This window comes from Eulemur rufifrons, chromosome 5, assembly GCF_041146395.1.
Source record: "Eulemur rufifrons isolate Redbay chromosome 5, OSU_ERuf_1, whole genome shotgun sequence".
Classification (NCBI taxonomy): domain Eukaryota; kingdom Metazoa; phylum Chordata; class Mammalia; order Primates; family Lemuridae; genus Eulemur; species Eulemur rufifrons.
Window position 1 is genome coordinate 11589984 of NC_090987.1, and position 13996 is coordinate 11603979.

The 13996-nt window shown below is 41.6% G+C and overlaps 1 protein-coding gene across 1 annotated transcript in view; it reads right to left on the reverse strand.

Annotated features, from left to right (window-relative positions):
* CDH20 (cadherin 20) overlaps positions 1–13996 on the reverse strand; it is a 180879-nt gene that overhangs the window by 36054 nt on the left and 130829 nt on the right. Inside the window, exon 2 of the mRNA XM_069467931.1 lies at positions 7091–7494. Within this exon, the coding sequence (XP_069324032.1) occupies positions 7091–7336 (246 nt within the window). The 5' untranslated portion in view covers positions 7337–7494. The remainder of the gene's footprint in view (positions 1–7090; positions 7495–13996) is intronic.

Here is a 13996-nt window from a genome sequence, read left to right on the forward strand (position 1 = left end):
GGCAAGGGCCCTGCAATTTTCTGCTATCCTATGGATAATTGTTTCTTTGTCTCTCTTTAAAGGGGGCAACAAAAAATTAGTTAAATTTAGTCAGTCACCACTAAATTTGTTGTTGCTTACATTGTTAGCACTTTGCATAGTTTAGCGATAAAGTTCATGAGATTACTTGATAAAACAGATGACTAGTTTTAAAGATGGGAAAGCCAATATATCTGACCTGAACACTGTCTATACCAGTTATAAATTGAAGGCCCTTGCTAAATTATCTTATGTTTATAACTGTTAATTTCCTCATATTATAAATGTGGCGAAGAACACTAATAATTACTCTGAAGGGTCGTTGGGATCATTAGAGATTAATGTATGTAAAGCACAGTACTTTCCCATAATAGAAATGCTATAAATGGGACCGATTATGATGATGACATACGTGCATAGAAAGAAGGGTATTAACATACCCAGCTCTTCTCTGCTCCCTTCAAACCTCCTGGAGTGCAGCAGAGAAGGCAAAAACAACCTGTTGGCTCTTTTGTTATGCGTAGTCCAATGGTAAAAGCTGCAGAAGGCTGCCTGAAGCATGGCTGGGACAGTGTTAACTCTGAGGATTATATGGCAGGGACACCAACAAGACTTCTGAAAATGTATTCACAACATCCTCAGACAGGGATGGGTTGGGAGATTGTGGCTGGCTTTGAGCTGATCTCAGATTGACTCACGGCCAAATCACGCAGGCAGCGCGGTTTTGCTGCCTGGAGAAACTCAGTTGTGCCTTATCTAGAGAAGGGAAATAAGAGAATAAAATTGACTGAAAAAATAGCCGTGGATTTTATTTTCTGCTTAAAGTATTCTATTTAGAATACGAAATTCTCACATTTCCTCATTCCGTATACAGTACTATCACTTTTTCTTTCTTCTGTTCTTTTTTTTTTTGTATAATTCAAATCTTCTACTTATGCAGTTAAAAAAAGTAGAGGTGTCCAGCTATTATTGTGTGGAAAAAAGCCATTTTATTTGGGACTAGGTACAAAGAAATGGAAATCTATTCCATTTGGAACTGTGTTCCCAGGCAGAGGAATGAAATTGGGAGGAGAAGGACAAGGATCTCAGGATGTGTTTTAAATTAAAATTATATATACATATAAAACTATGTGTGCCTGTGTGTTTACATATATATAATATATACATATGTATCATAATTTTGAGGCCTGTGGTATAGGACTTAGAATGAAATAGGTTGACTTAGGGAATGGCAGATTATTTTGGGGGGAAATAGAAGCTGACATGAAGGACATACCCAGGACTATTTTGAGGTGATCTATTTGCATCTAAAAAATTTTGTCCTGTGAACCTTAAAAAACTAAGCACACATGTGATCATCACAGGCCAGGTGTACGTGCTCGTGGGGAGTGCTTAACAAATCGCAGAAGCCACAGTCTGCTGCTGAAGGGGTCGCCGTGGTTCCTGAGGTTCCTGGCTGGTGTCACACGGAGTCTGCCCTGAAGCTCGGGTCTGTTTTCTTTGCTTTCATCTGTGTTGGGAGAAGAATTTGAGGAACTCTCTGGCTTGTGAGTTCCTTGAAAGCAGGGGCCACGTGATTGTCATCTTAGTGGGGTCCTGACATGTAGTGCGTGCTCAGTGGGATTTTACTGGGAGGAGGGTATAGGGGTAGGGCTAAAGCTGTTTGTGGAACGGTGCTACGTTCATTTAAAAAGGGCCAGCAAGCATCTTTCAGGTAGCTTCTGAGTGCGTGTCTGCACGTGTGCGTGTGCGTGTGCGGGAGAGGGAGGGGAGAAGGAGGGAGAGACAGCCACTGGGAAGCAGGACGCTATCAGCTATGAAGGGGCCAGGACCTGCCTACACACAACTGATTTCTGAAGAATACAATTGTATCCGTTCGAGATCTAGTCGGAACAAAACCTATACATTATTTCAACAGACTTTAATATGGAGGCCTGAAAGGCATAAAAGAAATAGTCAGCTATCAGAGAGAGAACAACTCCAGGGAGAAACAGCCAATGCCCCTTTGGCTGGGGCAACAGAGGGCAGAGGTGGGGGCTCCTGGCATGTGAATGTTTGGAGGGGCTGCCCCTCGAGGCCGGGCCTGTGGCCTCTGAGGAGGGAGTGCTGCCCCTGGGGCTGGGGTGCCCTGTCCCCTGTCCTGAGACCTGGGACTCAGGGCTCTGAGAAGGGGCTGCTGCCCAGTGATGCTGGTATTTCTGAGGGGGCATGATGAGGCTGGGAGGTAAAAGGAGCAAGTCCTTTCTCCCTCCTCCTGCATCCTGGTCTACTTCTGGTACATTCTATGGGCAGAACCTAACAGGGAGTAGACCCGGTTGGAAGAGGAGAAACTGTGGTTTGGAGAGTCCCAGCCCAGCACCACAGAGTATGGGAAGGTGAGTAAAGAGCTGGGAGACACTAGCTTAATAACCCACGCAGCAGTGCACATTTAATATTCTGCTTTACCAGCCGTAGAATACACATTTGGTTTCGAAAATTGCAAAGAAGAGACATTAACAGCTTTTCTCCAAGTCACTCAGCACATTGGCAGTGTAATAAAAATGTGCTTTGTATTTATCCATATTTAATTCAACTCACTGACTGAGCACCAGCTATTTGGAGGAAGGTAAGGAGCTTCTGAGTGCAGTTGGCAGCACATAGTTATGTATAATACATCTTGGGAAAACAGTTTTTCCCCCCAAAATCTCTAAGACCGAATTAGACAGGTGAATATCTCACTTATCCTAATAATTCTTTAGTCTTTAAGATCTTCAGCCAAGGGAGGAGTGAATGATGGAAGTGCGTGCAGAATCTGAAAAACCTTAGTTGACTTAGGATTTTGAAAACAAGGGTGATCTTCCCTCCTTTGGTCACCTTTCAGAGTGCCTTGCATAGTTCCAGGAATGCCACAAGTGCTTACGATTTGCGGCTAGACAGCTTCCATGTAGCTGTTAACCTCGGCATGACTTGGACCCACAGATTCATGCACAAGCACAAGCTCTCCGCGCCCCCCTCTTTGCATATGTCAATATAATCTAGCTTTAACGCGACACTGCCTTGTCCCTGCAAAGCCCAGTGTGGGTTTTCTAAGGCCATACCAATTACAGCTGATAATTGTTGCCATACTCCTTTCTGAAATAGGCAAATACTCTGGCAGGCTCTCTAAACAGACATCTTCCAGAGCTCAAGGTGACAAGCGGAATGCCCCTGGGGTAAAGAGAATGAAAGGTAGATGAATTCTCTTTCAAAAGACAGTACGGGGGGTGGGGGGGGGAAGTGCCTGGGTAAGTGAATATGTAACTATCTTCTTCATGTGGAGGTAACAGATCAATGCAGGGTAACCCTTCCCTGGATGCTGGTGTGCTGTTTGGATCAAATGACCTTGCGATGCACGGTGTCCTATATCCTGGGTTGGGGTGGTTAGGAAAGGGTGTACACTAATCGTGAGTACTGGAGAGTGCGACACAGCTAAGTATTCCCCAACGTCAGAGATAAAGGGGTCGGGATGCAGTCAGGCTCAGGTGGATTCCTGATCCCATTTTAACACCACTGACTCTTCTGTGTGTCCTCAGGGCTGAGTCTAAAGCCACCGGCCACATGCGGGTTAATATAAAGGAAAGCCTATGGCTTCTGGGTAAGAGTGAAGGATATCTCTACCTGGGATTTACCTGCTACCCATAGTGTAACTTTGGGCAATGCATATAACCCCTTTGAGCCTGGTTCCCTGGGTTAATTATACTTACCTCATAGTATTATTACAATGATTACATTACAACACTTACGTGAATGTGACTGACACATAGTACTGTGGCAGTCCATTAAAAACCCTCATCTTTCTGCACCTCTGTGTGGCCAGTTCTGTGCTAGCTACTCAGCATCAGGGGGGTGTAAATGAGGTTAGGGAGGGGCGTCTCAGTTTCTACTCTTGGGAGGAGGGAGGAGAGCCCTAAATTGTACATGCACACAAAGCAATTACTGAATACAAACATATTCTTTGCTTAAACTTATTTTGGCAGTAGCCGTGTATTATATGTCTATTTGGGAGAAACGTTTTACAAATACAGAGAAGCTAGAAATCTTTGGAATTCTGAGCAGATGGAGGAGGTACAGAAGTTGCTTTTACCTGGAACCCTGAGGAATTTGAATGTGGCTTAAGAGAGGAGGGGACCGCATGTCCTAGGTAGGGCAGCAGCATGGGCACACTTCTGGGGTAGGGACTAATGTGGTGTGGGTGTCAGGGCCAGTAAGCAGATTCAGCTTGATTGGGATGAGGACCTGATTTGAGAACTTGTGAGACGGGGTTGGATGAGGGAAGAGGAAGCTCTTGAACTATATGGTAGGAGCTCTGATAAACATTCGAGAGCTCCAATGCTTTCTTAATCAGAGGAAAGGGTGCTTCAGGGACATAAATGTCCTGAGCCCTGGAGGAGGGATGGGAAGACCTCTCCACAGGGAGACAGGCAGCTCGGGCTTAGTTAATCCAATCATGGAGAACAGCGGAGCGGGTAATGACGGAGCCTGGAGAGGAAGAGGTGAGTCTGAGGAAAACTGGCACAGAAATACTGGACAGACATGGTGATTGTACACGAAGGAGAAAGGAGACAATGAAAGGAGAAGGCAAAGAAAATTCACAGGTTTTGAGGCAAGGGATTTGCAGCTGTATTAGGTATGCATTACTGAGCTGCTAAATTCTCATAGTGAGCTCCGTGTACTACTGGTACTATTACTACCATTACCAGTACTGTTACTACTATTGCTACTGTTACTACTCTTTACTACTATGGGTTAATGACGATTAAAGTCTTAGTCTGGACCAAGTACTGTGCAAAGTGCTTTACATGTGTTAGCTTATTTAATCCTTACTACACCATGAGGTATTCATCTAGTTATACATTCATTAAATATGGTTTTGAGCACCTTCTATGAGAGGCGCTGTGTTAGGCCTTGGGGATGAAATGGGAGCAAGGTCCTTGCTCTCATTGAGCTTCTAGTCTAGTCTGGGGCTTCAGATTATAAACACATAAATGAAAAAATAAATATGGTAGGTTGTGGCTAGAGCTTTGAAAAAATAATGGTGGTGAGAGTCTAAGAGGGGGGCCTGTCTTAGAGAATAGCCAAGGAAGGCTCAGATTCAGAGTGAGCCCCAAAGGGTAAGGGGGTGTTGACCATGAAGGAAGCCAGGGGAAGGAAGGAAGGAAGCCAGCCACATTTCATTATGGGGGGACATGGAGGTGACGCTTGGCAAGTTGTAGGAACTGCCTGAAAGCCGTGTCCCTGGAACATGAGAGCGAGGGAGAGAATAGTGTGGATGTGTTTGGGCACCAGGAGGCAGGGATGGCCTTGTAAGCTGCGGGTGGCATTTGGAGGGTTCAACATTACTTACGGGAGTGACCTGATCTGATGTAATTTTTGAAAAGATCATGGTGGAGACTAGATTGGAAGGAAATGTGAGGGGCGCAGGAGGGGACTGGTTGGGAGGCTACATATTTGCCCAAGTGAGAGATAACAGAGATAATGGAAATGAAGGGCTTGGGGTTTATTTTGGCTTAGGACTAACAGAATTTGCAGATGGAGAGAATGTGGAGGCAGGGAAAGGGAAGAATGACTCCCAGGGTCTCTGCTTTTGGGAATTTTGAGTGATGGCAGTGCTGAGCTAGGGAAGACCAGGGCAGACCAGGTTCAGGAGGAAAAACGAGTTCCTCATGAGACATGCTGCATTTGAAAACCCCGAGAGTCAAAAACGTGATGATGTCACAAATGCAGTAGGATTTGTAAGTCTGAAAGCTTGGATGAGTGGTCTAAGCCAGAGACGGAGGTTTTGCATTTCTTGGCATAGAGATGGTATTTAAAACCACAGGGGTGGTGAGTCCACCCAGGGAACGAGTATGGGTGGAGAAGGGGCCAGGGGGAGGCTGGTAAGCCCCCAAAACCTGGGGTGAGGTGGAGGGAGAAGATGGGCAAATGAGGCTGGGAAAAAAGAAGGAACAGCAGGGATTGTGATGGTTGTGATGCCAAGATAGGAGAGCGAGTCAAGAGGAGGAACAGGGCAGGACTGTGACTGGGAGGTGTCATACACCGAGGCCATTGGGTTGCATGGTAGGGAGGCCCTGAGGAGTGGTGGAAACTGCAGCTTCACTGCAGTGGTGGGCACACAAGGCAGGTAACTGGGTCAAGGAATGGGTGTTAAGAGAAGAGCTTGTGTAGGCAACTCTTGAGAAGTAGCAGGTCTCTTATTCCCCCAATTCAACATTTGCAGAGGCACAGCCTGTTGGGGCTTGGCGACCTGTCACTCTGGAACTAACTGGCAGGGCTGGGCTTTGAACCCACATGTGTCTGAATGTAAAACCCATGCCCTCAGCCTCTGCAGTACACAAGTGTTTAAGTTATCATTTGAATGAATTATTTATTTTCTAATTAGTTCCGTGTCTCCCATTCTCTCTTACTTGGTTGCTTTCACAAAATGGTCTCTGATTAACATCCAAATAAAGTAAACACAGGAGAAAGCCAGGATTAAAACTGAAATGATGATAGATTAAATCAAGGGAACTTGAGTATAAAGTTTATAAATATATTCATTGATTGTCTCCAACTACCCTAAAGCACAGGCTAGGATCTTCTGAAATGAAAAATATTTGATCCTTTTTTTTTCCCATTAAATTTGGGCCTCAGGCAATACCTGTGGAAACGCTTTGAAAAAAATAAAAATAAAAAGCAAAAAAAAATCTGTACTCCCCCCTCTGCATCTCTCAGTTTCTCTCTTCCCCATCCTGTCACTCCTGGGAGGCTGCTGCTGCTCTTTTGGGACTCGAATGGCTCTTGCAGGGTCAGAGGCTTTTCCTCTAAGTCCTAATTTCAAGTATTTCCCACTCAGAACAGAGACATAGACAAGCAGAGAAATCTTTTCTTTCTGACTGGTATTTGACAAAGCAAAAGTTATATTTTAGCTAGGTGTCCAATAACATGCCGCGAGTTCATATTTTTCTCAGGCCTCAGACACAGGCTAGGTGAGCAGTCACATTCAATCCATAGTCACATCCAACTCCAACATCTGATACCCTGACACCAAGTAGGTCCGCTCCTTGGCACCTCTTACCTTGCCGACGTACAAAGGGTCAGTCCCTGTGTACTCTTCCAGAACGAAAAACTGGTTCCAAACCCAGCTCCTCTTGGTCCGCTGATGTGACTGTGGCTTGTCTGACAGGAGGGCTTCTAACTCGCCTGGCGGTGTTGGGGTGCTCGAGAGAACGGAGGTCGTTAGGTCCATCAGTCCCCAGAAGTACAAGGACATGCCAAGTCCAAGCCAGCTCTTTGCATTGCTCATTCTACCAGAAGTCCACATGGGATTGCCAGGTTTTCAGAAAGTTTAGGATGATAAGCTACTGAAACTTGAGTATTTTCCAAATAAAAAAAAAACAAAAAACAAAAACACAGTTTGTTGGACACTTATGCTTCCCAAATGAGATCCTGGTTCAAGTCAATCTGCTTGAAGTTGACTTCCTGTCAAGTTAAGGAAAACACAGTGTGATGATGTCAAATTCTTCCCTGCAGGCTGGTTGCAAGCTTTCAAGAAATGTCAGTAAATATTCAGTTTTCTACTCAATGAATTAAAGAATTTGTTATAACAGGTTATTGCTTTAGAAATGTTGGCGTAATAAATAATGTTTTGATAAAAAGAAGACAACGTATCTTGCTATAATCAATCCCAAACCTTTGGGTATGGATTCAGTGGGAATAAAATTGGTGAATAAATTTCTTCTCAATGGTAACTTAGCTGGAGGGTTATGCTGTATTATTGATTGGCTTGAATTAATAGTGTGCTCTTTGAAATATTTATGATCAGACAGCCTCCTAAACTCTTAAAAATAGCATTCATTTCCAAAATTTACAGCTAATAACTAATATTTCCATTAGCCCGATTGCTTTTCTTAGCTTACTAAGAAAAGTAGCAAAATCAAACTTTCTCTTTTTGCCATCCACAATTATCTTGTGCCTACTCGTGTTATTGATAATGTTAGAAACCTTGGACTTCATTTATAAGCAGCTACGGATCAGTTCTGATTTTAATCATTCTCTGAGCTGATGGTGGAATTCAAGTTTCACACTCTACTGCTTTGGCTCTGAAGCGCTGATAGGGGCCGCTAATGTGACCTTTCTAGGATGTGAATGGTCAGTTAATCATTATATCCTTCACAACAGACTTTAAAGTGCTATTAGTCACATGACACCGTGAGCAAGCCAAGAGAGTCTAGCCAGCACATTTCCTTTCTTGACCTGAAAGAGTCATTTAGGCAAAGGGATATTAACTTCTACCCTGGGATACATTTTCATCAGTCAAATTCCTTTTGTTGCTATGAAGTCACATTCAGCTGGTGACCTCACACATTGGCTGTGACCTCATCAACCTTTGCTTCCCTTACATGGCTTGGTTTAATGAGATGGCATAATACTCAAGTCACTCTGTCAAAACAACCAAATTGTTTTCGGTGGGCTCAATATTCTATCTTCACTGTTAATTTGAAGAACTACTGTCATCTTCTCAGAACAAATGTGTGTATTTGGAGAGTGCAGATCTGTGCAACTAAATAATGCTTCATTTATACAGGTGGTTTAAAGTGGATGCATGGATGCTAACTCAGTTACCACCTTCCACCTGTCAGTATCGGAACTGGTGTGGGCTTCCTCTCAAACATTGACTATTGAAATGTATGAAAGAATTAAAAAAAATCTTATAATCATTTCATACAATATGTTATTTCATTTCTGTATAGGAAATCACTTCAATGAGAACTTATAAAAAGGAAAAACCTTGGGGAGACTATAGAACTTTTGTAACAGAATATGAAGCTGTGCTTCTTACGAGCTCCAGCTGTAAAGGCAGATTGACTGTTAAGAAGCAGCAGGCCAGGTGCACCTCACTGAGGGTGATGTGTTTGCTAATAAAGAACAATGGTGCTGCTGAAAGGTGAGCTACCAAATATTAGCTGTTCCCTCTCTCTTTGGACCTGTGGACAGAAACCCTGCTCATGTTTCTGTGATCCTTGTGTAAGGAGAGATGTTCTGGAAGAAGGAATCTTAACCCAGGAGACGAGTTGATGAAAAAGATTGATGAGAAATAGCTGTGCTGTTTTAGGACCTAGAAAGTGGACTAAAGGGCAGTGCCCAATAAAGCTACTGCCAGAATACTATGATTGGTAAACCACAAAGGGAATATTCCATATATTGTAAGACACAAACATATCTATAATTTCTTAAAGAGCACTAGACTAAGAGACAGTTTGGTTCCTGGTTCCATCTTCATTACCTCTGACTTGTTCTATGAACTTTAGTTTCCTCATCTGTTAAGCAGGGACAACAATTCTCCCACCCACCTCACTGGACTATGATGAGAATCTGATGGGATAACGCAGACGAAAGTGCTCCGTAAATGACTAAGTTACCAACTGACATTTGAACAGTCACATAAATTACCTGCATCATGTGTAAAAATGATGGAGCTGAGGCTGGAACATATATTTATTTCATGGGCACCTTTGGAACTAAATTCTGAAAGGGCTTATAATGTATATTATTTCTCAGATCTCACATTTGCGGTAAGTACTGTTTGGTAGGAGATTCTGGCTTAGCCTACGTCCCTAATAATCAAACACTGTTTTTCCATCGAAGGAAATTTACTGAAGGACTAGCTATTAGATAACTCAACAGTAGAGAAAATTCTTTCATGAATTGCACTTATCAAAGATAGAACTCAATATATACATATACATTCTATTTAATGTATTTCCTTTACTGTCTGGGTTTCATATATGTACATTTTGCCTAAGCGCACATATTGCTTATTTTCTCTGGCTAGTTTTAGCAGCTTGCTTTGGATCTAAGGGTGCGTGTGCACCTGGGTGTCAGGTGTGCAGATGTCCCCTATCCTGCTTCCACTGGCTAAATTTTATGGACAGAATGAAATTTGAGGGAATTTTGAGGAATTGTAAGTAGTTCTCTTTATGTTCTCCCATGTCTTGCAAAGTAGGAATGCATTCTTGCCAATTAAAACCCCTTATTTTTACCTAAAGGCATGATCTGAGGAGCTCAAGGAAAAAAGCATTCGCTGGGAGCTTTGTGATGAATATTTTGTAGGTGGTTCCATTGCTTCTGCTTTCATCTCCCTCTCTTGCCCACTTTGGCCTCCTACACACTAGTGCAAAGTTCTCATTTTCTTCTTTTTCACTGCACATGCACGAAAGTGGCTTTGAGGTGTTGAGGTCCTGCGGAGCCCTTGGTGATCCTGTAAAAGCTTACAGTATCCTCTCAGATTCCCCTTTACAAACCTGAAGTAACCAAAATGGCAGTGCCTATCAACTCTCTAAGATTGTCTTAAATAACTTGATAGTGACAGTTGATGGAAAGCATTTTATTTTTGCTTCCTTAGGGCGGAATGCATAAAAAACATTCTCTGTCTAACTTTTTAGAAGGTAAAAACTGGGTTATACAATAGTAGCATTATTCTTTTCACAATTAGAGCTGTTTTTATACAAAACAGTTCTATCAGAAATACCAGTTTGCAATTATTATAAATAATATGGTTCTCATATGCATGTTTTTCCCCTACAGGATATGAATAGCAATAATGTGCTTGGGGATGGGCTAATCTAATTGCTGTTGTTCTTATAAAAGAAGATACAGATATATGTGTATTCATATATATAGATTGCTTTGGAAGACTACATATGCCACGTGAAGAATACATTAGTGAAAATTGACTTCTGTGTTAAATGAGTCTTTTAAAAGTTTTTCCCCCCCATCCTCCCTATAGAAAGCAAACAGCTTGGTAATGAACACAGTAGGAAGAAATTAAAGTTGTACATAAAGTGTGCTCTCAGTGAATTGTTTATTTTGTTACTTAAATTCATTGTGATATTTAAAATGTAGCGGGGAGGGATGGTTACTGCTTTCTCCTTGAAATGAACTGGGCTTTTATGGTCTTCCTGTGCTTTCTTTCCTCATCATTCCAGTTTTCCTGAGGTTTTCATGGTTAATAGAAGTACTACTCAGCAAAACTCACGTGATCTCTCTGTAGAAGCGCTCGGTGGGCTCCGCTAGTGACTCCCCATATGAAGAGGGGGTATTTGAAGGTTCTGATGTGGCCAAATGTCTTTATGGAGGTAAATGTAGACAGTGGTGTCATGGCTTTTCATGGTTTTAAGCAGCTAAACTTCTTAAGCTATCACTTTTACTTATAATAAGAGCCTCAAAAATGCACTTAGAAGAAAAAAAGAAGAGAGAGACTTTATGGAGATCTTAGATATTACAATGAAACCTGACAGGGCACCATAAGGTACATCAGCATTAAATCAGAATACAGCTCAATGTCATAATGTTTTTCGATCTCCCAATCAAGGCTCTCTCTTGAGAAATATAAACAAATCCATTTTACTTAGAAGTCAAAATCCTCTGGTAGAGAGCACAGAACGCCCAGGGAATGAACAGCACAGGTGGTCATGGGTGTAAGTTAGAGTGAAAAGTTCATATGATGATCATGAATTTGAATATGTACAGTTCACAGATAACAATGTTCCCTTTGTGGAATTCCGTAAAGAAAACATTTTAAGTGTCCCTGCAAATAAACTTTCAACATTTCGGGGTTTGTTTGCATTACGTCTGTGCTACTGACCAAAATCCGTCACTGGGGATTTGTTTTGGAAACGATGTATGTAGAATGGTTTTGTGTACTGAAAGCTGAGATGGATCTCTGACTGGAAGTCATCTGCATGTACTTCGAAGGTTCCATACATCTCAGTTTCCTACTGGGCAGTCATTAGGTGAGTGGAAGCTCCATTGCTCTTTTGTGGCCATCAAGGCATCAGCCTACCCAAAGCCACCCATCTACGGTGGTCATCCATCACCACTTGACAGAGCGGGAAGAGGTAGTCCAGGTACTGGATTGCCTAGATTGAGTTGCACTCTCACTTCCGTTCCCCTACCTCGAGCCTCACCTGATTCACAACAACCCCCCTCCCGCCCACCCCTGGCAACTTAACATTTCTGAAATGGGTTGTGTCTTAATATCAGGGTGTACTTATTTAATGTGCTTTTAGTGTGCTTTGCTCATCCCTCAAAGAAGCTGTTAATAAATTGATGGTGTGCATAGAATTGAGGAATTACAATATTATTATTACTATTATTTTTTAAATTGGAGAAAAGAAGAAAAATAAAGAATAATTTCCACAGAGATTTCTTAGAAAAGGTGGTCGTCACTCTTGCTTTTTCTAAGTTTGGTTATTTATTTTTCTATGAATTCCTTCTCCACCAAGTTCTTCAAAAACTGTGGAAATCCTGAGCCTAAATATTCAGCTTTTAATAGTGTTAACTCAAGCTGTTGTCAGTTCTCTGAAATCTTCGCTTCCCACCACTTCTTCTTGCTCTGCCTTTCCTTCCCACAACCAAACTGGTCTATTCAAGGGAGTGCTGTATTATAAATGGGACTGCAGAGTTCATAAATGGAACTGTGGGGTGGATGTGGGTGAGGGGAAGGTGTAGGGAGGCTCAGTTGACATTTAGGAACAATATCTAGTTTTATATAAGGGTCGGGATGTCTCTGTGTGTGTGTGTGTGTGTGTGTGTGTGTGTGTGTATGTGTGGGTGAGAGGAGTAGAGCGAAAAAGTGGTAGAGAGCCTGAATTATATAATTAAGAGCAGGCTTTGAAAAACCTGGTCAGTCCCATAATAAAACCTGCTGTGTGCCACCTGTATGTACCATGACCCTGTACCTATCAATTCCATAGCTCAGGTCATGAATAAAGGCATTTCCACTTTAGAAATCCTTTCTCTAGATTTCATGCCCGATTCCTCTTTGCTTTTCATTCTCATTATAATCAATTTTTGCAGTCGAGGGTGCCCTGTCTTTCTTTCCACACCCTCCAAGGCTGGCAAATAGATTCTTTAGGATCCTTTTACCCATTCTTAGTATCTAGTAAATGTTTTAATACTCAAGGAGGCAGGAAGTTTTTGACCTACTTTACCTTTCCTCCAGTTTTCACTTTTAATCAAGCTAATGAAACTACAGCCCAGTCCATGGGAAATTTCTCTGACTACGGTTAGACAAGAATGATCAGTTTTGACTTTTGAGAGTTGTTCCACATGCTCACTAATTCCTCATCTTATGAGACATTTATAATTGAATTAAATGTGTGCTTATTCATTTAAAAAAGCATGTATTTAAAATGTAATTCTTTGGCTAATGTTCTTCTTTGATAAGAAGTTGCAAGTAATTGCTGCTCAGTGTTTTCTCTTATGACTTTGCCCTTGTGCAGAATTTTACGAAAGTAGGATAATCCTGTAGTTTTCCCTGGACTGTAAAGATTGTTTCATAGGAAGAAGAATTTCTGGCAAAGGCAAGTTTGCTATCTAAAATTAAGACTTAGGATTTGGGTATCAAATATGTTTAATCAAAGAATGCATTGTGAAGCCAGACAAAATTGGGTTTTGAGATTGGGGCAAGGTATTGCTTTTCCTTTTATTATAAGTCTTTTGGTGCCATCTTTTTTTATTGACCTATGTAAATATTTTACTTTTAAGAAATAAAAACTGATTCAAAATTTAAAAGCATATTCAAATAAGAAAAATAAATCTTGAAAAGTTGGGTATAGAAGGCAGCCTCCAAACAGATTGAGTGAATATATTTTATATGTTTTAGAACTTTTTTTTTTTTTTACTTTTAAGTGTTCTGAGTGGTCTCAAGCTGTTCTTTCACAAATTCTTAAATAAGATGGAAATAAGGTTGACAGAAAATAAACATCAGTTTCTAAAAATTGTAAAAAAAGAAAAAGAAAGAATGCATCTTATATCAATATACATACTTACATATTAGTGCTTCTTTTCCCTCCAAAACTTGCAAATATTATATTTGTGGTATGTCTTTCAATTGTGGTTTCAGAGGATCAAGGAAGTGGAAATACTTTAGTGTAGGGATTTTCAGAACTATGCTCTTTTAGGTTTTAGAAGTTCTAAA